The sequence below is a fragment of the Platalea leucorodia genome (assembly GCF_965183815.1).
Source record: "Platalea leucorodia genome assembly, chromosome: 3".
Taxonomy (NCBI): Eukaryota; Metazoa; Chordata; class Aves; order Pelecaniformes; family Threskiornithidae; genus Platalea; species Platalea leucorodia.
Window position 1 is genome coordinate 36,516,880 of NC_138825.1, and position 20,616 is coordinate 36,537,495.

The following is a 20,616-nucleotide window of genomic DNA, read 5'->3' on the forward strand; positions in this document are numbered from 1 at the left end:
AGCTGTTTGCAGCAGCCCTGGTGTTTTCGGCCCCAAAGCAGGCATGGGGTGCTGTGACCTTCTCTGAAATAGCTCATGGCTGGTCTCACCTCGTCCCTGCCATCTGTGGCATGACTGTTCTTGGTGCCATGCTCTTCATAATTGCTGTTTTGTTGTCTTGAATTTTTCTAATGCTGGGGTTTGTCCCTGTTCCCCAAGCATCTATATATAAATGTACAGAATAAAGATGTTTTATGGAGCTTGCTGGCTGAGTTGTACAATGAGCGAGGGTGGAGCTGGGCTCTTGCCCTGCTGCCCTTAGAGCTGGGTCACAGTTGGAGATGGCTGCCCTTCACCCTGTCCTAAGCCTCTTGCATTCAGCCCTATAAATACAGTCCTGTGCCATGGAAGGAACGCACGCACGCTGCTGTTTACAACTGTGCTCTCCTGGCTTATCTGAGCAAGACTGGGTGTGCAGCCTGGGGTGACAGGCAGCCACGTCACACTGAGCACAGCACTTTGGGCTGTTGTGGGCGGAACAGGCTGCGGCGGGTGCTTCCTTGCAGCCACAAATTCCCCCGGAGCCTAATTAAAGGGATGCTTTCTAGGGCACACGTCTAACCAGTGGTTTGTTTTTAAAAATAGCTTCGACCTTATCAAGGGGTTTGCGATTGCCTTCTCTCTATGAGAACAGGTTGTTCCCTTGGGACAAGCAGAAGCAGAAGGGCTTCCCTGTGGAGGTGACTTGTGTCACTGGAAGGATTTGCCTGTTCTCAACTTGTTTTTGTGTCAGATAGTGGCATCTGCTGAGTCCGGTCCTGCCAGACACTTAGGAAATGAGATGTGCTGCTGTGACAGGAGCGTGAGGCAACCCTGCCAGACTGGTTGCTACTTCTCTTTACGTGAGGACTTTGGGAAACTTGTCACTTTGCAATGTGAGGACTGTCATTAATGGGAGTGACTCCATAATTCCTTCCTCTGTTGATTACCAGCAGAGCTGCACGCACCACAATGAGCTTCTTGTGCTTCCTGGAATCTCGCAACAACCGTGTTGTAAAGTATTAGACCCCCACTGACAGCAGCGTAGCAGCTTCCCAGCACAGGCTGTCGGCTGGAAGGAGAGCAGCTCAACGGCTGCAAGTAGGATAGTGCAGTTCAGAAATTAAGGGGAAATAGCACATGCAAATATAGCTGCGCTTTGCATCATTATCAGCTGCCTGAAAGGCTCTTTCCCCCTGCTTGCGGAGGGGAAACCTGCAGCTGATGAAACTCCCTGCAAAGTGTGTTTCCAAACCCCACCCAGTGCTGCCTTGACGTGGCACATTCCTTCCTCCTGCCCTAAGAGCTGAGTTCAAATTAGTGGCAGCAGCACTTCGGGAAGAGGCCAGGGGCTCCAGGCAGCTAGCAGCGCAGCACGGAGCTGAGCCCTGCCAGGCAGCTGAGGGCAAGCACATGTCTGGCCCTGGAGCCAGTCGCACCCTCTCTCAGTGCCCGCTTGCCCCCTCCATGATATTCTGCTTTGTTGGCTGTTGTAATTTGTGGAGCGCTGGGGCAGCTGCTCTGATGTGAACTATGGCCCAGTGCTGAACAAGTCATTCAGCAGAGCACGATCAAAACAGATACCTGTCATCAAGTTGTATGTAGTATCACCCAGAGTCTGGGAAGGAGGAAAAATGTGGTTATACACTCTTTCTGCAATGGAGGGAAGCTTTCACAGAGGGCTGCGTGACTCTGGCATGTTTCCCATCCCTTCCCCAAGGACTCCAGCAGTAGATTGTTTATGTGTCAATAGGAATTATCAGGAACTGGTGCTAAAATTTCAAAAAGCCCAACAAAAAGTATGATGCCCGTGCAGCTCCAGCTTCCTCAAATCTTATTCGACAGTAGCAGTCTTTCTTGTGCGCTCCAGAGCTGGTAATAAGCATCATGCAATGGACTTCTGCACAGAGGGAATTGCCAAACTGTCTCTAACAAAAATCCTGAGGGGGGGAATAAAAATCAGCATCTTCCAGGTGGAGAGGGGAGAAGGAGCCACAGGGCTAAGCTACCATATATAAGTTATGCAGTAAGGGCAAGGCCTGCAACTGCAGCCAGAGGAGAACCACCATGAGGTGAATGCTTCATACTACGTGACTGGATAGGGGTTCAAGCTTAGGCTTGGCTGGAGATTCCCTAGGATAAGCCACTGTGCTTGCACTGCCTGCTTTTACAGTAGGAACAGAAAGCTGTAGGAAGAGAATTACTGAGCAGGGATGCTATGGAAATACCCATGGCGGGAGGCGCAGGTGACCAGTACGATGCAGCTTCTGGTAGGGCCAAGCAGGCGGAGGCAAGCTAGCTGCTACCAGCTAAACTGGGTACATCCAGCATCATACACAATTCACGAGTTCCAGTTCCTCTTAGACTCGGGGTAGAGATAATTTATTAGACTTTTCTCCATTAAAACCTGCAGGCAGTATAAAAACAGTTAATACAGTTAAAACTGTATTTAAAAACACTGATTCTTTAAAAACACTGATTCTTTAAAAACACTGATTCTTTAAAAACACTGATTCTTTAAAAACTCTCAGCGTGGCTGGGAGTTAAGGAGGTAAGCGCTTAAAGAAAAAATCTAAAGTTCTTGTCACACCTTCTCTCGGTCGTTTTGTACTAGATCCTGCTGGAGTCTTGGCCTTGTTCTTTGCCTTGGCAGGAGACCTGGAAGCTGCAGCCTTTGCGTTGGAAGCTGCTGCTGGAGCCATGGGAGCGCTGGGCTCCGGGAAGGAGCTTTGCGGCTCAAAGAAGGAGCTCTGCAGCTCCAGAGCAAAATGGTAGTCCATGTGCTCTGGGAACTCCCACACCAGCACGAGCTCGCCGCACTTCTCACAGCGCTGCTGGTCCCCCGGCGAGGCAGGAGGGAGCAGGGCGAGCTCAGGAGAGGGTGGCAAATTCTGCTCATTTCCCTCCATAGCTGGCTCTAATTTCAGAAGGGTCCTGGAGCTGGGTGGAGTTGAGGGTGTTTGTGTAGCATCAGACAGCGACATCTCACAGGGAAGCCTCTTGTGAGGAGAAGTAGGGCTCCCATCTCTGGGACTCTGCTTCACAGGGGACTCCAGGTCACACTGCACAGGGGCAAGTCCAGCACCATCTCTCTCTTGGTGCTCCGGGGAGCTGGGCACAGGTGACTCTGCAGTGGTAGCAGCGGGCAGGCTGGTTGCTGCCGCCATCTGTGACTGCTGCCTTCCTGCCACCTTTTGGAAGAATGACTCAATAGCATTAGCTGGCTTCTGCCCAAGCTTCTTGCTTGGGCTCCTGAAGAACTTGACCCTGGGCCTCGTAGAAGACGTGGTGTTTTGGCTGGCAGTAGCAGTGCCATCAGGCTGGGTATCACTCGTCAGGAAGGTGGCGATACCTGCAGAGAGGAGTGTGGCAGGCTCTGAGAACCTGTTTGCCGAGAGAAGCACCGATATGAGCGGTGGAGACCTGCAAAGGACAGACCAACATCAGCTCAGACACCAGCCTGAGAAGCAAGAAGTCTTTTTGAGGTAAGACTTTAAGCAATATAAAATGTTCACAGGCAGGGGACAGGGAACTGCAGTCCAGGTATCTGGCAAGGGGTGCGAGAGATGTTTCCTCTGACAAAATGTTAGTATTGCTACCTCCAGAACAGAGTGTCACAGATATAGCAGGCTGCACTGGGCAGAGCAGGAAGCCTCTTCCCAGAACAGCATTTCCTAAAGGAAAGGGCACTGGAGCAGGGGCAGCCAGCTGCCAGCCCAGACTTTCAGTCCACCACAGGCCAGAGCTGCTGTGAGACTCCCAGGCAAGGTGAGAGGGCCTCAGGGAGCAGCAGCCTTGCCAGAGCCTAACAGGCTCTTCTTGCCTTAACTATGCCTCAACCTTCACTGCAGAGCAGGAGGGAAGGAAGGAAGGCTGAATACAGGAGCTGTGCACCTTAGTTTTCCTTCCTGCCCCAATGGCCTCCTCCCAAAAAGCACCTTTGTCCTTAGGGGAGGACAGCAAGGCCTAGCTAGCTTCTCCAGCCCAGCAGGGCAAGGACTGTCTCGCTCCAGCTGGACACCCCCCTACCAGTAGCAATCATCAGCTCCAAGTACAGAAGCGAGAAGTGTCTCGCCAGATGTGGGGGGGGGGCTAGGAAGAGGCCAGGTTCTCACAGCTGTCCTGTCGCTAACAAGCAGAGGTCGCTGCACTCCGCTGTGCGTGTGCTGGGGATCACTTTTCCTGCCAGTCGGCATAACACTCTTGTTCCTTTCTGTCAGGTCCCTGGCTCATCCTGCGCCTCCCGCAGCAGAACCACCCCTGACGGGGACGTGAACCGCTTCCTCCCACACTCACCAGGCCGCCTGGTGAGCCCCAGCCATGTTGCAGTTTTGGATGAGGGCAAAGGCATCGCTGCACATCTTCTGGGCATCGTAGCGGGACAGAGCGCAAAAGCGCGACACCCGGGTGTCTCCTTGCATGCGGATGACCACCATCAGCTGCTTGGCCACTCGGTGGTTCTGCAGAGAGAGGAGGTAGCTGTGTTTCAAGCGACACCTGCAGGAAAGAGCAGGAAAGGCCGAGGAGACCATCTCGCTGCCCAGAACCCTGTACCATCAGCTACCGCCTCCCGATGATGCTGTGCGACAGATGACAGCTTCTCCTGCCTGGCCTGATCTCCAAGGATGGGAAGCAGCTAGTCCTTGCCTTCCTTCAAAGGTAGCTGCGCACCTTTTCTTGGCCCCCCTGCAGCGATGAAGCTAGCAGATTAACCCCACCCTGGCCTGCAGTCTACCATCTGGATTTGAGCGTATCGCTTCCTCTCACAGCCCACAGGCAGAGCTGCATCAGCAAAGGGCTTGCAAGGGAGCCGCAGTGCAGCAGGATGAAGGTGAGGTGGCTTTCAGGTCCCTGCATCCTAAAGCACGGGACAAGGACTGTCCTTAGCCCTGCAGTGTTTCTGGGACAAAACCGTCCTTCCTGGCCGGGCTCCTGCACACCTCTTTGTTTGTGGCACCTCAGCCCACAGGCAGACATCTGAGGGTGAGCAGATTTCCTCCCCCACCACACAGCACCCTCAGCCTCCTGCAAACAGCTTGTGGTGCAAATGTGCTGCTTGGCTTCCTGAAGGCCAGCAGGGAGAACGCTGTCCCCGTGCCTCCCCTCCTTACCTGGCTCCTGTCCTTGATCAGTCTGGATTCCAGCTCCAAGGCCAGCTGCAGGAGCCAGTGTTGCACCTGGACAAAACAGCGGTAACAGAGAGGTCGGGCCTCTGCAGCACTGCCACCAGGCCAGAGCAACGCTCCGCACACCAGGGAATGCTGGAAGGGGGATCAGACTGGAATGGACATAGACTACCACAAGGCTTCATATTTGGAGTACTCCTGGAGAAATCAGCCCAGGTGAAGATTCAACGCTGGAGGCAAGGCATTGTAGATACCATACAAGTCCTGCAGCGTTACTACTAGACTTTGCCAGGTACTCTGGGTCCCCTGCCCTGGATCTCTCTTTGCATCTCCCTACAGCTCTGTGGGAACCTCTTCCCCGCTAACAGGTAAGGTGCATCCTCCCTCTTTCTTTGAGCTAGTTACCTTCTTTCTAGCAACCAAGCCCTTGAAGCCCTTTTGAAGAGCACAGGCCCACAGTTTTGCTTGTGGAAATTACAAGGTTGGACCTCTTCATGCAGGAGTCCATCGATGCATTTCTGTCAAACAGGGATTTCCCTAATTTCTGGGGCTCAAACCACCTTCTCCCACTGAGCCCCTAGGCTGAGTTTCAGGGCACCGTGACACAGAAAAGCAGCAGTTTTGCAAGCTAGTCTCAGCTTTTAGCATTCTCATCTTCTCCAGTAAAAAGACCAAGCCTTGTGCTAGATGTAGGCTTCTGCTACCTCCTTCTGCGTGGCCAGGGCTGTCTTCCCAGGGAAGTTCTTGCTGCAGCCAATGGACTGGGGCAGGTACCGGTTTTTGACAGGTTCATCTTCAATTCCTCTGCACAAGTCATAGAGCCAGGACCTGAAAGCCACAGAGGAAGTATGAGGTGAATGCAGCCGCAGACAGGAAGGCATCACTGCGCAGCAAGTCAGCCTTCTGCCGAGCCATGCTTCCAGCTCTGTGCAAGCTGTGACTCTGCCTCTCATCCCCGGCTCTGCAGCTGCAGCCACAGCTGAACAGGCAGGCTTCCTTCAGGCCACAACTGCCTGCCAGCACAACTCCTCCGCCTCTTCTCCTGAAGCGGCAACAGTTCACCAGTGTGCAGGGCAGCCCAACCACTGCTCTGGGCCCAGAAGTGGTGTTTCAGGCTCCAGTCCAGCCTTGTAATTTCCTCTGTAATGAGACTGTCAAAGCCTGCCTGCTTCCCCGCCTGCAGGGAGCCCTTCCACAGCTTGGCACCATCCTTAGACACTGCAGAAGGCGGCAGAGGAGCTGGCTGACAGGCAAAACATTATCCTGGGGAGCGTGCCTGGGAGCAGGCGAGACTGGAAACCTGTTTGTGGGCCTGCCAGACTAATGCTTCTCAAAGATGTCACTGAAGTTTTACCTTCCAACCTTCCTAATCACAGCAGAACCTGTGACCAAAAGGAAGTTCCTGCCAAGAGCCAAGTTGTGGTGAGTGGTTTATCATTACCCAGTTTTGTCTCCAAAGTGAGTCTGGAGCTCTGTCTCACTGAACTGAGTCAGTTGCCCGATGTACTCTACTCCCAGGATCTCTGTGATGGCAGTGCCAAGCTTGCCTCCCAGGTTACGGCTACAGCAAAGAAAGAAAGAAAAAAACAAAAATGAAGCTTCATGTGGAGACTACGCCAAGTCTATGTCCCTAGATCAGGACAGCTAGAAGCAGTCAGAAACTAGCAGGACAAAGGGAACACTTGGTACATAACAGCTCTTCTGCTCGTAGTAGGACACACGGGAGCTGAAGTGGGAACTGCTCCGAGGCTCACCCAGTTTCAGTGCTTCTCCTCAGCTTCACCTTCAAAACGTGATCCCAAACCAAGCTCTCAAGAATGCCTCACATATTCCCTGCTTCCTCCTACATAGACAGGACCCTTCCCCACGCACACCCCTCTCCATCGCTAGTGAGACACTGAAGGCAGAGAGCAGCAGCGCAGGTCTGGAGAGCAGGACCAGGGATCCATTCCTCTGGAGCAGCAGTGCTGGTAACTCTTCACTACACCAGGAAAAGTGTGGATGCTCAAAACCAAACCACATCTGCTCTCTGGGAGCAAAGCTCTGTCACTCACTGGGGCACAGCTATGGCCTCCTTGCCCACGGTTGCTCCTGGCTTACACCTAGGCACCCCAGCCGTCATCTCGAGCACAGCTCTACCCAGGGAAAGGCTGCCCGCAGGACGCTAGTGGGCTCTGAGTGTGGTCCCTTCACTGGCAGGGCTGCAGCTCCTCCTGAACTGTGGGTCACAGCTGTGAGGGATTACTGGCAGGATTTCCTCTCCATTTCTTACAAGCATTGATGAGCAGTTACTGTGGAGTTGAAAGCCTTTGCTGGCTGCTACCAATTAGCACCAAATTGCTCTCTGTTGAGGTGGCCAGGAACAGTTTCCTACCCCCAAGTCACTTCAGTTCTGCTCACACAAGCAATGATAACAAACCAACAGGAGCAAGTACCACAACAATGAAGACAAACAGGGCTCTCTTCCAGATAAAAGCCTGGATTGTGGAAGCACAGCACCAGCATTTTGAATACATGCTCTTGCCACAGAGCAGCTCAGCCTCAGCCCCAAGCTGCACAAAAGGAGGCCGCTCCCCAGTACTTACATATTGCCGACAGGCAGTTGGCTGAAGAGCTGCGGGACAAATCGCGAAGATACTAGTGTCTGGCGGTTGGGCTTGTTTAACCCGCAGGCCAGTTTTGCCAGTGTCTGTAACACAGAAGAGGGTGGAAACCCTGTTATTACAAACTTTCCACTGACTTTATTGTGACTCTAGCTAACGGCTTGTGCCTCATCACCTCTAAGAGCTGCCTTTGGAATAGCTGCTAGGAAGGATGTGCAGGTTGTACTGTTGCTTGCTCCTAGGTGGTACCCACCTTTGGACTTGGCACGCGCTGGCTGGGTACTCTGAAAGCACTGCTGCTTCCAGACTTCTAGCTCTGCAAAGGGCTGGACTCCTGCTCCAGGCAGCTTAGGGGATCTGTGTCTATCACCTGCCCTGGTTGGCTGTTTTCCATCAGGCAAGCATGCTAGAGCTTCCAGAGCATCCCCGTAATCCTCCCCAGGCTACTTCTCTCACTATGTCTTGCTCCTTCATCTCCTGTGTTTGTCTTGCTTTTTCTCAATGTCACTATTTTAATCTTCTCTCTGTGAAGTCCACAGCAGCATAATGCTGCAAAAAGAAATCTGCAAAATACAGAACTGCTAGCCTGGAAAAGATGTTCTCTAACTTATCTACTGTACAGCTACCCCTCCCACTCTAATCTACCACAGGATCAAGAATACACAGACCAGTTTGAAAGACGTTTAGCAGATGTTTGGGTTTTTTTGAACAAGTCTAATAATTTCCTCTTTCACTGCTTTACCACACATCCTATAACTAAGCAAAATTTCTTTCCTGCCTATTAAGTTATGATCTTTATTAACAACCTGTTTTACAGGCTTACGTATGTTCTCACTCTTTTCTAGACAAAGTAGATCCCTTTCCTTCAACTGTTCATATCCAGTCATTTTCCAGATGTCCAATTACTGTTATTGTTTCACTGGAGGCTCTTCCAAGTTTACCCGCACTGTTCATAAACTGAAGTGCTACAAGCTGAACCAATCACTGAGACTTCATGGGGAGAAATAATTTACTTTTTCTGAAACCTTCTCTAATCTGCACATGCTGAAACAGGATTTGCCATTTCTACAAGAGCACTCATATTACTGACTCATCCTGCTGCTTGTCCGCAATAACTCCAGGCTACTTCCTGACTTACTGCAACTTAGCCAAAAGCCTGCTGCTTGCTTTTTTCCTATAAACCACAAAAACAGTCAGCGAGGAGCATAAGAAGCACTGCTTGGTGATTTCACACTGTTTCTGGGCTTTTCCAAGCCCAGAATTTTCAGCTCTAATTTTACCTCCCAGAACTCTCACAGCCCAGGCCCTGAGCCCTATCTGTGCTTAGCATCACCTGAATTCCTACAGCTGTTCCCTCTCTGTAGCCTTCAGTGAAAATATTGGCTCTTAGCAGACCTCAGGCAGACGATCCCACTCTAAACATCCCAATTTGAGTGCAACGCGCTGAACAAAATCATTATGGAAAACAGTAAGATTTTCTTCAGCTAGATGCATGCCCTTCAGATAACCTGTCATGTTGTGTTTTGCTAGGGCGTCGTCGTCAGCTTCAGCAACTCAGAGTGAGGAGCGTTGGAAACCTCAAGGTCAATACCTCACATCTGCAGTTTCCGCCATACATTAGGCCACTTATGCTGTCAAAGAGGGCACAAGAGTTTGGCACGAGCAGTTCTTGATAAAACCATGCTGTTATCCTCCAGATGCTTCCAAATAGCTCACTCAATTATTTGGTCTCATTTATCAGGTGGGTTCCTGGTGTACTCTAACGAGTTAGCTTGCTAGGAAGAAAAGTCCCTCATGAGAGTTGTCTTTAGCAAAAATGTGAGCTTAAAGCAGGTAACCTCCACCTTGAGTTGTAGGCAACAGCAGCTGTAGCCAGGGAATGGATTTTACTGACACAAATTCCCAGCGACTTGGAGGAAGAAGAATACCAGTTTGGGGCGCTGAGGTGAGTCGGGTTGCTTTTCCTTTCTGGTCAACCAGTTTTACGCCTGCTGGCTGCGCTTTGGGTGATGCTCAGCCAGCTGCTGAGAGCAGCCGCGGGAGCACTTCGTGCATGACAGCAGCTGCAGAAACAAACGGACTTTGATGCTGCAGCTATAGAGGGTTTCCTGCTGGGTGAAATGCAGAGAGGTTTACTGAGAGCACCTAGCACTCGTTTCATTCTTTGCAGAAAAGGTCTGTACCTACAGAGGTGAGCTGGCTGTGGAAGCACTGCAGCACGTTCTGCACAGCCACATGTAGGCTCTGGTAATCTCTGCATTGTGCTTGCTGGTAGAGATATACAGTTCTTCAAGGATAGCACAGTACATCATAATTTCCTTACTCCCTTTTAAAAAAAAAAAAAAATGCTGGCACAGAAAATGGAAGCTGGGAGAAGCTGTTAGGCATAGCAGGAATGTTCTCTGTTATTGTTCATTAAAGAGAGCAGAAAGGCATATTGAACATCCCTTCCACTTGAAATTTCTATACTGGTGATCATCCTCAGCTAGCTCATTTCTGCCTCTCAGTCTGCTGTAGTTTCAAGGTGAGCCAGTGCAGAACTAGCTCCAGTACCTGCGTACAGCTGGTAATAGTTCCGGTTGTTTCTGCAGCAGTCTAAGATGAAATCTATCTTCCTTACGTTCCAAAGCACCCATTTAATCTTTATCCTTTGCTTTTTTTACTCAGAGTCTGCATTTTTAAAGTCACAACTGTACAGATAAACCCCTTTTGCAAAGAATGAAACGAGTGCTAGGTGCTCTCAGTAAACCTCTCTGCATTTCACCCAGCAGGAAACCCTCTATAGCTGCAGCATCAAAGTCCGTTTGTTTCTGCAGCTGCTGTCATGCACGAAGTGCTCCCGCGGCTGCTCTCAGCAGCTGGCTGAGCATCACCCAAAGCGCGGCCAGCAGGCGTAAAACTGGTTGACCAGAAAGAGGAAAAGCAACCCGACTCACCTCAGCGCCCCAAACTGGTATTCTTCTTCCTCCAAGTCGCTGGGAATTTGTGTCAGTGAAATCCATTCCCTGGCTACAGCCACTGTTGCCTACAACTCAAGGTGGAGGTTACCTGCTTTAAGCTCACATTTTTGCTAAAGAAAACTCTCACGAGGGACATAAAACCCTTTTCTTCCTAGCAAGCTAACTCGTTAGGGTACACCAGGAATCCAGGCACTAAGTTAACTGAGTGCTGACTGCATAGGCCACATCTCTGGGAAAAAGCCTCCTCCCCTTCCCAGATGTCCTATAATTTCCCTGAAGGTACGCTCACACATGGCTGCATCCCCCATTCAGCTCATCTTCTATGGGAGGCTTGGCAGAGCGCACAGGACAGTGCCTGCAGTGCATTCTGACTCTGCTACACAGAAGAAACCAGGCTGACGTGTTACACACGTACCTTGTTGTGCGAAATCCCAGCTGAACACCTGAATCCGGTGGCTGCTTCTACAGCCACCCTCATTTCTTCCACAATTACTGCACCCATGGTCAGCTGCAGGTCAGGACAATCAGGGTTATCGAACGACAGCGACGCCAGCCACTCGTCCAAGCCGCGTTGCCGCAGCTCCTCTAGAAAAGGGACGCAAAGGGGATCAACGTTTCTTGCTGAGCCCAGCAAAGGGACCGGTAGCATCGGCCAGCCCCAGCCAGCAGCCACGCGCGTCCGTAACTGCCTGCCAACACGACGATGACAAGCGGGCACCTTCCAAAGCCATTTACTGGGGAAACACATGGATCCCATTTACCGTGCTCTTGCTTCGGGGGAGATAAAGCACCCACCCTCTACAGGGGGCGTCGCCGATGGAGCGGGAGAGGGACAGCGCAGGGGGCCCGGGGGCGGCAGCACCGCCCTCCTCTCTCGCCGCCTTGCGCGGCCTCGAGGCAAAGCCGTTGGAGCCGCCCCGCCGCGGTACGCAAAGCGCCGGCCCCGGCGGCCGAAGCCCCGCGGGAGCCGGGTGGGTGCGTACCCTTCCCGCCGGGCTGGGGGCCGGCGCCGGGGCCGGGGCCGGGGCCGGGGCGGTCGGGCAGCCCCTGCACGAAGGTGGTGGGCAGCAGCGCGGCCGCCAGGGGGCGCCCCCGCAGGGCCCGCAGCCGCTCCCGCGCGCTGCCCGTCAGGTCCAGGTAGGCCTCGTCGATGCTGGCCCGCTCGATGGCGGCGAAGCGCGACAGCACCTGCATCACCTCCGCGCTGGCCTCCCGGTACCTGCCGGGCGGCGGGCACGGCCTCAGGCGCCGCCCCGCGTAAGGCGGCCCCCGCCGCCGCCGCCGCCCCCGGCCCGATCCCCGGCCCCGCTCACCGGGTGAGGTCGGCCTTGCCCCGCGCCTGGGGCACCCGCGCCAGCGCCAGCTCGGGGCAGAGCGCCCGCGCCTCCGACGCCCACATCCCGCGGGACACGCCGAAGGCGCGCGCCTCGTAGCTCACCGCGATGATCCTGCAAGAGACGGAGGGGAGGGCGGTGCAGGGCCCGCACGGCTCCGGCGCGGCCCCGCGGGGAGGGCTGCGAGGAGCCGGGGCCGCGGCCAGCCGCCCGCCGCCCGCGGCGGCACCTACCCGCCGCCCTGCCACTCGGTGTACTGCACCACGGCGCAGGGGCGGCCGCGCAGCTGCGGGTCGAGGCGCTGCTCCACCTGCATGAAGAAGCAGTCCATGTCCACCAGGGCCACCACGCGCTCCCGCCCCCGCGACATGCCCGCACCGACACCGCCGCCGCCTCCCGCCCGACTGACCGTCCGCCCGCCCGGCGGAGCGCCGCGCCCCGCCCCGCCCCGCCCCGCCGCCTCCCGGGCGCCGTAGTCCCCGCGCGGGGCGCGCCGGGAGTTGTAGTTCTCGGGGCGGGAGGGGGTGTCGCCACGCACGCGCTTCCCCCGCCAGCGCCCTCCCCGCCGCACATGCGCAGAGGCGCCGCGGTGCCGCGCGTGCGCCGCGTGCCGGCCGCCCCCTCCTCTCGCCCGTCGGTGGCCGGTGGCGCGGGCCCGCTGCCGCCGCCGCCATGTCCGCCGAGCAGGTGAGCAGCCTCTGCGAGCAGCTGGTGAAGGCGGTGACGGTGATCATGGACCCGGCCTCCACCCAGCGCTACCGCCTGGAGGCGCTCAAGGTACCCGGCCGGGGAGGGGAGGCGCCGGGCTCCGGCCACGCGGGTGCCCCGTCCGCACGGCCCCGGGGCCCGCTCGGGCCCGGCGGGCGAAGGGGGGGGGGGGGGCGGGCGGCCCCCGGGGCGCTGGGAGCCGTCAGCAGGCGGGGGAAGGCGGCGGGGGCTGCTGTTGCGCGGCGCGGAGGGGCTCGGGCGGCCCCCCGCCGTGCTCCCCGAGGGGCTGGGGCTGCTCCCCCGCCGCTGCCGGCCGCCCCGTGCCCGCTCCTGTGTTTTAACTGCCTGTGCCCGGTCCTTGCCCAGTTCTGCGAGGAGTTCAAGGAGAAGTGTCCCATCTGCGTGCCCTGCGGGCTGAAGCTGGCGGAGAAGACGCAGACGGCCATCGTCCGGCACTTCGGCCTGCAGATCCTGGAGCATGTGGTCAAGTAAGGCAGCCCGGCCCGCCGCCCGCCCCCTGCCCCGGGAGGGCCGCCGGCCCGCTGCCACGCAGCCGCTGGCGTGGGCTCTGCTCCCGCTCCAGCGCCTCCTGCTTCAGGGAGGCACTTCGGGACGCAGAGAGTCTGTTCTGCAGCAGAGGACAGTTGCTGTCCTGCTCTGTTCCTTTCCTCCTCTGTAAAGGAAGGAGAGGCAGGTTGGGAAGGCTAATTCACCGAGCTCTAAGACACATTGACATCGCAAGATGCCAATAAGCACACAGGGTTATCAGTAGGTCTTTGCAGCCTTCTCTGTCATCAGCCTGCTGCTAACAAAGAGGCTTTGTATTAGTTCAGTTCTGAGAGTCCTTTCTGCCGCCTCTACAGACCTGGAGCTTTGTGCTTTTGCTGCTGCTTCTCATGTCTGTTGACCTCAGTGGTGCACGCCCATTTGCCAGCAGCAGTTTTAGCTCAGCCTTTTTATTAAGGGATTGGGCGCTGCCAGAGTCAGTGAGCTGTAGTGTCTCTCTCTAGTTTAGGTAAAGAAGTGATAGTTTGTTGAGAATCAAGTCAGCTATCTTTATCAATGTTTTGAGTTGGTATCCTTTTTGTTTCTCTCTTTTTTTTTTTTTAACCTCTTTCTAACAGGTTCCGCTGGAACAATATGCCTCGCCTAGAAAAAGTTTATCTAAAGAACAATGTCATGGGCCTCATATCCAGTGTAAGTACCTTCTACGCGGGGCTGGTCTCTGAAACATGATTCTCTCACTTGGAGATAGAAAGTGGGAGCGAAAGGAAAAAAGACTCCAGTTAATTAGCACAGAGGACCTGAATTCAATTCTGCTTTTCATTACTTTCTTACTGTGCATCCCTGGTTGCTCCAGTGCTTTCCTCTGTCTTGTAGTCAGGTCAATAACCACGTCACCTCACATGGCAGGAAGTTGCAATGCTTGTATAACATATATAAGGTACTTTTTCTTTTCTTAGGAGGAAATTCAGTAAATATGGATGTTCTTATCCTTTGCAAGAGTACTAAAGCCATTATCTTAGTTGTGTTTTCTCTATTGTTGCGATTGCTCTCGTGACCAAGTGACCTTCTTTTGAGGAAAATCCTTTTGGTTCCCAGAGTTCCCTAGCTATGGGTGCTTGGGAGGGTAGGGGTGTCATCCAAGGTAGCTGGGATGAAGAGCTGCTCAATGTTGTGTTTTGTTGGTTTTATTTTGTGTGGTTTAGAATATTTGCAACCACTCTGCTTCCCACGTCAGAATTTTAAATGTCTGATGTTTGTTGTTTTGTATAACTCTGCTCCTCTTCTGTCATAGGGAACTCAAAGTATTCTGGAGGAGGAAAGTCACATTAAGGACGTTCTGTCTCGCATTGTGGTGGAGATGATCAAGCGTGAATGGCCCCAGCACTGGCCTGACATGCTGAAGGAGCTGGATACCCTCTCCAAGCAAGGGGTATGTAACACACCTGCCTGTTCTCTTCTGCTTGCTCATAGTATGAGTTTCAGTCTTCCGTCATCCTGAGGAAAGCCTAACTCACTCGTGGTCAGGTGAGACAGGCTGATGATGGGCGCAAAAATCCCTGTAAGATAAAGCTATTCTAGGAGATTATTTTAGTGGAGAGCGGGCCACCCTCCTGTCTTGTTTTCCCAAGGTGTGACTTGTATCTTTGTGCATGCTTGCTTTCTGTCTACATCTCTGAGCTAGCCTCTAGAGATTTTGATGTTTGAACTGTGCTGATGGAGTGTATTTCATTTTGGGACATCAGGAAACTCAGACGGAACTGGTGATGTTCATCCTCCTACGTTTGGCAGAGGATGTGGTGACTTTTCAAACTCTGCCTACCCAACGGCGACGAGATATCCAGCAAACCCTCACCCAGAACATGGAGAAGATCTTCAGCTTCCTACTAACTACCCTGCAGCAGAATGTCAACAAGTACAGACGCATGGTAAGAGTCTCCTTTCCTTGGGTTCGGTCAGTGCTGGAGGTGTTTAGGAATCGGGATGCAACTCGCAAGTTGTTGGGGAAGCAAGTGCAGAAACTGTCTGAAATCTGTTGCTGTCGCTGTGAGGCAGGGATCTGCTGTAGCCTGGGAAGCCAGCGCTGATCAGAAAGAACACACTAGGTTGACAGGGTTAGTGTTGATAGTTTGGATTTGCTGGTGTAAATGGCTTGAGTGATGATGCGTGCCTCATCCGTACTGCTGGAACGCCCTGCTAACACTAGGGGCGTATGGCTTAGACAAACGAAGGTGTGCTTGTGGCAGAAAGGGGTAGATTTGGGTTAGGTTATGTAACACAGTGGTAAAGAGATGCCGTCCTGAGCTCGCATCTGCTCTCTTATGCTGCAGTGGTGTCTTTGTGGTGATGCACCAAAATGCACGAGTTTTTGATGCATTGCATCTGGGCCTCTCTGGTCCTTTTCTCTGAGAGCTCAGGTCAGGAAGCCCTTTTTTGTCAGGTTGTGGTGAGGAATGCTCTTCCTTTTTGTGTAAAGAGACTTCTTTCCTGAATTCTTACCTAGAGTCAGAGATGTGCAGGTTGGTCAAGGTGGATGGTGAAGGCAAGTCTCTGCCCCAGTCTGTTCCTGTGAGAAGGAAGTGGATTTGAGAGTGAAGCACAATTGAGAAACAAATCAAGAAATAAGTTGCCTAGGTGTATCTCTTGTTCTTTTGTTCTGTGAATGAAAATCCAGAGTTACACTAAATGTGAAACTGGGAGGCAATTAAAAGCCCTCTCCTGCCTGACTTGTGTTCATTTTCCTGATGCACGGAGAGGCTGAACAAACCCACCTGTAGAGCAGGCAGTTCTCTCTGCAGTTCATGGTGGTGGGTGGGAGACCCCGGTGCATTTTGTAGTCTGGTTGAAATGCATTTCCAGGTAAGGTTTGAATTGCAATGCTTGAGGCTCTGAAGTGTGGCTGCTTCTGCTAACAGTGGAATCTTTCTGATTGGCAAGGTTGGAGCACCCCAGGAACAAGAAGCCCTCACCACTCCACAGGTTAGCAGATCTTTGGGATGTTTGTGCACAGGGTAAATTCTGAGGGTTGGGTGTTCAGTTACCTGTCTGCACACTGAGAGTGGGGGAGATGACGGACGGTTCCCCAAGACCATAATAATCTGCAGTGCTTATAAGCATGCAGTTCTGGTATGGTGGCTCAGTTGTTAAATGTTTGGGACACAACCAGATTAACTTAAACTCACTGCACTGAATACATTGATGGACAGAGTTTCCGAATCAAAACCTTGCGGTGGAAAGAAATGCTTGTGGTGTCTTTGCATCGAAAAACAAATCAAACCTGAGTGTCTGAGGGACTCGTTTGCTTTAGTCAAAAAGACAGTGCAAGCAGTGCATTGCTGCTGTTACGTGTTTGGAACTGGCACTCAGGCTGTAAGCTCCTGCCCCAGCTCGCTCTCCAGCTGCCTTTCTGACCGTAGACAAATCGCTTACCCTTTTCAGACATCAATCTCAGTACGTAAAAGCCACCAGCATCTTTCAGAGTCTGGCTTCTGGATGTAAGATGCTCTAAAAGGTCAAAAGTTTTTCTTCCCTGGGAGCATCCAGGAAGCGCCAAAACGTCTTTCCTTCTTGTCCCCTGTGTCTCCCTGGTGCCTGCTGACTGGAGTGTCATCTTTTGGATGAGAAGGAAATTGTGGCTTAACTTGCAATTCAGAGTCCTGTTGTCTTACCTGCCGGGGGGCTGTGGAGGTGGTTATGATGGCTGCAGCAATGTCCTGAGCAGGAGAATGTGTTGCAGCCTCTGTCACCAGGGAGCTGTTCTGTGAAGCTGCTTCTGGCTGCGTTCTTGAGAATAAGCCTGTCCAGCAGTGGCTGGGTGGAAGTGTGTGCTGTAGCTGCTCACTTACTGTCTCATTTTCTTTTTCAGAAGGCTGATCTGGCTCAGGAGCCAAAGGTGAGTGGAGCTGTGCAGGAGTTAGTGCATTAAGTCATTCTTAAGACCAAGATTGCTTAGAACCAGGTTCCTCCCAGGCTTTGGAGTCTATTACCTGCAATTCTCGTTTACGGAGGAGTTTGTTCACCCATAATACAAATTCCTGGAGAAGAGAGAAGTGAGGCAGAAGTGGAGAAATGCCCAGGCCTTAGCTGACATCCTTGGTGTGGGGACTTGGGCCCTTCTGCTGCCACCTCGCTCTTGGGGCCATTCCTGATGCTGTTCTTCCAGGGAGTGGACAGGGTTAGGTGGGAACTGGCGTTTCTCTCTGACTGACCTCTTGCCTCCTCTCTGTTCACAGGCCCAGGCAAACTGTCGTGTGGGGATAGCAGCGCTCAACACCTTGGCTGGCTACATTGACTGGGTGGCCCTGAGCCACATCACAGCAGACAACTGCAAGCTGTTGGAGATGTTGTGTCTGCTCCTAAATGAACCTGAGCTCCAAATAGGAGCAGCAGAGTGTCTCCTGATTGCTGTCAGCAGGAAAGTGAGTTCTTCCTCCTCAGCTCCTCTGGCTCCTCTTTGTTTTCCTCCTATTCTCCTATATAATTCTTCAGATTGAGCAATGATACCTTTGCCCTTTTATTTAAGAAACGAAATTCAAACTTGGCTGCTTATGTTAATGATATTTAGCGTGAATGTCATGCTAGCACAATGCATACAGCAACTGTAGGAACCCTCTCCAACCTCTGTGCTGGCCTCTCCTCGCAGTTGAAGTTGGTGATCCCCATTAACTTTTTTTCCCCACTTTATACAACTGTGAAGTGGGAAACACTGTCACCAGCTGCGTCATCTGGCAGCTCAGAGCAATGACAGCAGGATCTGAACAGGTGATTTGACCCATACGTACACAAGCAGCTTAGTGTCAAGGCTGAGTGTTTATCGGCTGCCTTTACATAACTAGCCAGTCTGCAGGGAAGAAGAGTTAATATCTCAGGATCAGTTTTTCAGTTTGAAGTTCCTGTGGTAGGATTGCTTGGGGAAATTTCTTGAGATCGGGAATACCTTAGATTTTTTGGCAACTTTTTACTGAAATCATTTGTGGGCTGTAAGCCCCTCCCTAGATGGAAGGACGACTGGGGATCTCCTAATTTCACTTGCAGATGGGAATAAATAGTTATGTTCTAATCGAGGCATTTGGCTTGTTTTACACATAGGGTAAGCTGGAGGATCGGAAGCCTCTGATGGTCTTGTTTGGAGACGTTGCCATGCACTACATTCTCTCTGCTGCCCAGTGAGTACCATCCTGCTGCTGTAATTTCACACAAAACTGCATACAAATGGCTTTATAGACGGGATTTGCGAAAGATACTGCTGCTCAACTGCAGGAAGCTGGGACTGGGCTAGGACAGAAGAAAACCACTGTTGCTTTTGCAAAACCTGAAAAATTGCAAGTTTTTTCAAATCTCATAATTGAAGGACAAGGTGATGTAAATATCACAGCTTCCCCAGCTTTCTCTTTTAGCCTGAAAGTGATCAGGAGGGACCCTTTCAGAGAGGCAATTTCAGAAGTTTTAGATGCCAATAAAGCAGCTCTTCTTGGTAATAGCAAAGAAGATCCCACTGCAATAAAATCAAATTGCTCTAGTCCTCTTTTTATCTACAAGATAGATAGCAGTGTGCCTGTTAACCTACAGTGTGAGTAACCGTGATCCTGTTTTCCCCCTCCCCTCATTCGCAGGACAGCAGATGGAGAAGGCCTGGTGGAGAAGCACTATGTTTTCCTGAAGAGACTTTGCCAAGTTTTGTGCGCATTGGGCAGCCAGCTATGTGCGTTGCTAGTAAGTCTCTCCTTATACCAGCAGCAACCCTGGCAAGGCTAGTTTTTAGGGCTGGGGGTGAGGCAACTCTGAGCTAAGGTAGGACCAGGGTTCTCGCTGCACATTTGGTAGCCTTAGGGTTCTCTCCATGCACTTGGTAGAGGCAGAAATGGCTCTGCTTGCAAGTGAGATAACTGTATCCTGCCAAGTCGTAGGAATGTAGAACGGAGGGACCCTGACTGATTCCAGGCCTCCGCTGTCATCAAAAATCATGTCCTATAACCTCTGTAAAATGCTGAAGCTTTACTGAAAATTGGTCAAGTTGCTTGCTGTCTACTGTGACAGAAAAACTACTCCAGGAAATTACTCCTGTGTTGGAAGCCTTTTAATTTTCCCTATTAAAAATAACTCAAAGAGTATACTTGTTTGTTCTCCTATCAAGATTCTCTTAAGATGAAGGAAGGAGCATGTTTTGTTCCTGCCGTTCATCTTTCTGATGATTTATGTCAATGTTGAGTTGAAGATGCACGCTGATACTTTGCATGCCATGCTGGCTGCTGAATTTCTGCTCCCTTCAGCACAGTGCTTCTACCGTAAGGAAGGTGGGCTTGTTGAGAGATGTTGTTCGTGGGGAGACTGAGTCAGCCAGCCTGTGCAAGTGATAGAGCAGAGTAAGTTCTCACAGGGAGGGAAAGGGAAAAAAAAAACAAACCAACCCTTTGAGAATTTATCCCTAAAAAGAATGGACAGCAAACAAAGGGTGCGTTATTACTTTCGGTGACTTCACTTGCTGTTAGGCAGCAGGAGCTGTAATGAGATGGGGATTTGAGCCCTCTCATCCAGATACACTCGGGAGAGGCAGCACTGAGCTGTGCGGCTCCAGAACAGCGATCTTCAGGGCACCAGGTCATATTATGATAGCAAGGAGCAGCAAAACGTTGAATTTATGGCTCCGGGTAAAACTTACTTTCCTGACAAACTTCACGGAAAGTTATTGATAAGAGATGTCCATACGTTAAATGCAGGAAACATTTGGAGGAATGGGAGTGAAATCATCTGGGTGTATTTGCTTGTGAAATTCTGCAGTCTGCAGTTGCGAATTGCTCCACCTCGGTACTACTGGGTGGGCTTGACCCCACAGGAGTAAAATTGTGACTCAAGGCAGCAGCACCAGCGGTCATGAATTTGGTTTTAATGGAACTCCAGTATCTGAGAAGTCACCTTTTTCTCTTGAATGAGTGTGGTGCTGTCTCCAGCACCCCCAGGCTGGTCAGCAGAACTTGCTACTCGTCAGGCTATACTGCTTTCAGAAAAAGTCGCAGTTGTTCAGTGTTTTTCTCTCTGCTCCTTTGCAGTCTGTGGCCTTGGATGTAGTGCTCCTACTGTACCCAGAGACACACCACTTGTGAGCCCAGTGTGACATATAGTTAGTATTTTGTCTGAAATTGTTTGTCTTAATAGGGCTCAGATTCTGATGTGGAAACGCCAACCAACTTTGGAAAATATCTTGACTCGTTTTTAGCCTTCACAACCCATCCCAGCCAGGTATGTAAACGGGCTGAAAGTCTTGTGTATGTCTATGTAAGAATGTGTGAATGCATAATTGAAGTAACCTGTAGAAGACTGCAGAACTTCAGCTGCCAAATATTGCTTTCCAGGCTCTCCATTTCAG

The 20,616-nt window shown here is 52.0% G+C and overlaps 2 protein-coding genes across 6 annotated transcripts in view; one reads left to right on the forward strand and one right to left on the reverse strand.

Moving 5' to 3' along the window:
- Nucleotides 1–1,877: 1,877 nt before the first annotated feature.
- Nucleotides 1,878–12,469, reverse strand: POLH (DNA polymerase eta). The gene is made up of 10 exons (XM_082307004.1): nucleotides 12,275–12,469; nucleotides 12,021–12,155; nucleotides 11,691–11,926; nucleotides 11,123–11,292; nucleotides 7,730–7,833; nucleotides 6,586–6,705; nucleotides 5,849–5,972; nucleotides 5,130–5,195; nucleotides 4,315–4,478; nucleotides 1,878–3,441 (listed from the first exon to the last, which is right to left on the reverse strand). The coding sequence occupies exons 1-10, from the start codon at nucleotides 12,409–12,411 to the stop codon at nucleotides 2,562–2,564; spliced, it is 2,136 nt and encodes a 711-aa protein (XP_082163130.1). The 5' UTR covers nucleotides 12,412–12,469; the 3' UTR covers nucleotides 1,878–2,561.
- Nucleotides 12,470–12,635: 166 nt separating this feature from the next.
- The window catches only part of XPO5 (exportin 5), a 30,689-nt gene continuing 22,708 nt past the window's right edge, over nucleotides 12,636–20,616 (forward strand). For 3 of the 5 annotated variants that reach the window (XR_014227558.1, XM_082305695.1, XM_082305696.1), the window contains exons 1-11: nucleotides 12,636–12,818; nucleotides 13,116–13,237; nucleotides 13,874–13,946; nucleotides 14,548–14,685; nucleotides 14,999–15,181; nucleotides 16,191–16,232; nucleotides 17,119–17,145; nucleotides 17,486–17,671; nucleotides 18,342–18,418; nucleotides 18,866–18,965; nucleotides 20,406–20,489. Coding sequence is in view for 4 of the 5 variants with exons in the window: in XM_082305695.1 (XP_082161821.1) it covers nucleotides 12,714–12,818; nucleotides 13,116–13,237; nucleotides 13,874–13,946; nucleotides 14,548–14,685; nucleotides 14,999–15,181; nucleotides 16,191–16,232; nucleotides 17,119–17,145; nucleotides 17,486–17,671; nucleotides 18,342–18,418; nucleotides 18,866–18,965; nucleotides 20,406–20,489 (1,137 nt within the window). In the remaining variant the exon portion in view is untranslated. The remainder of the gene's footprint in view (nucleotides 12,819–13,115; nucleotides 13,238–13,873; nucleotides 13,947–14,547; nucleotides 14,686–14,998; nucleotides 15,182–16,190; nucleotides 16,233–17,118; nucleotides 17,146–17,485; nucleotides 17,672–18,341; nucleotides 18,419–18,865; nucleotides 18,966–20,405; nucleotides 20,490–20,616) is intronic. The other 2 variants (XM_082305697.1, XM_082305698.1) reach the window with 1 other exon arrangement.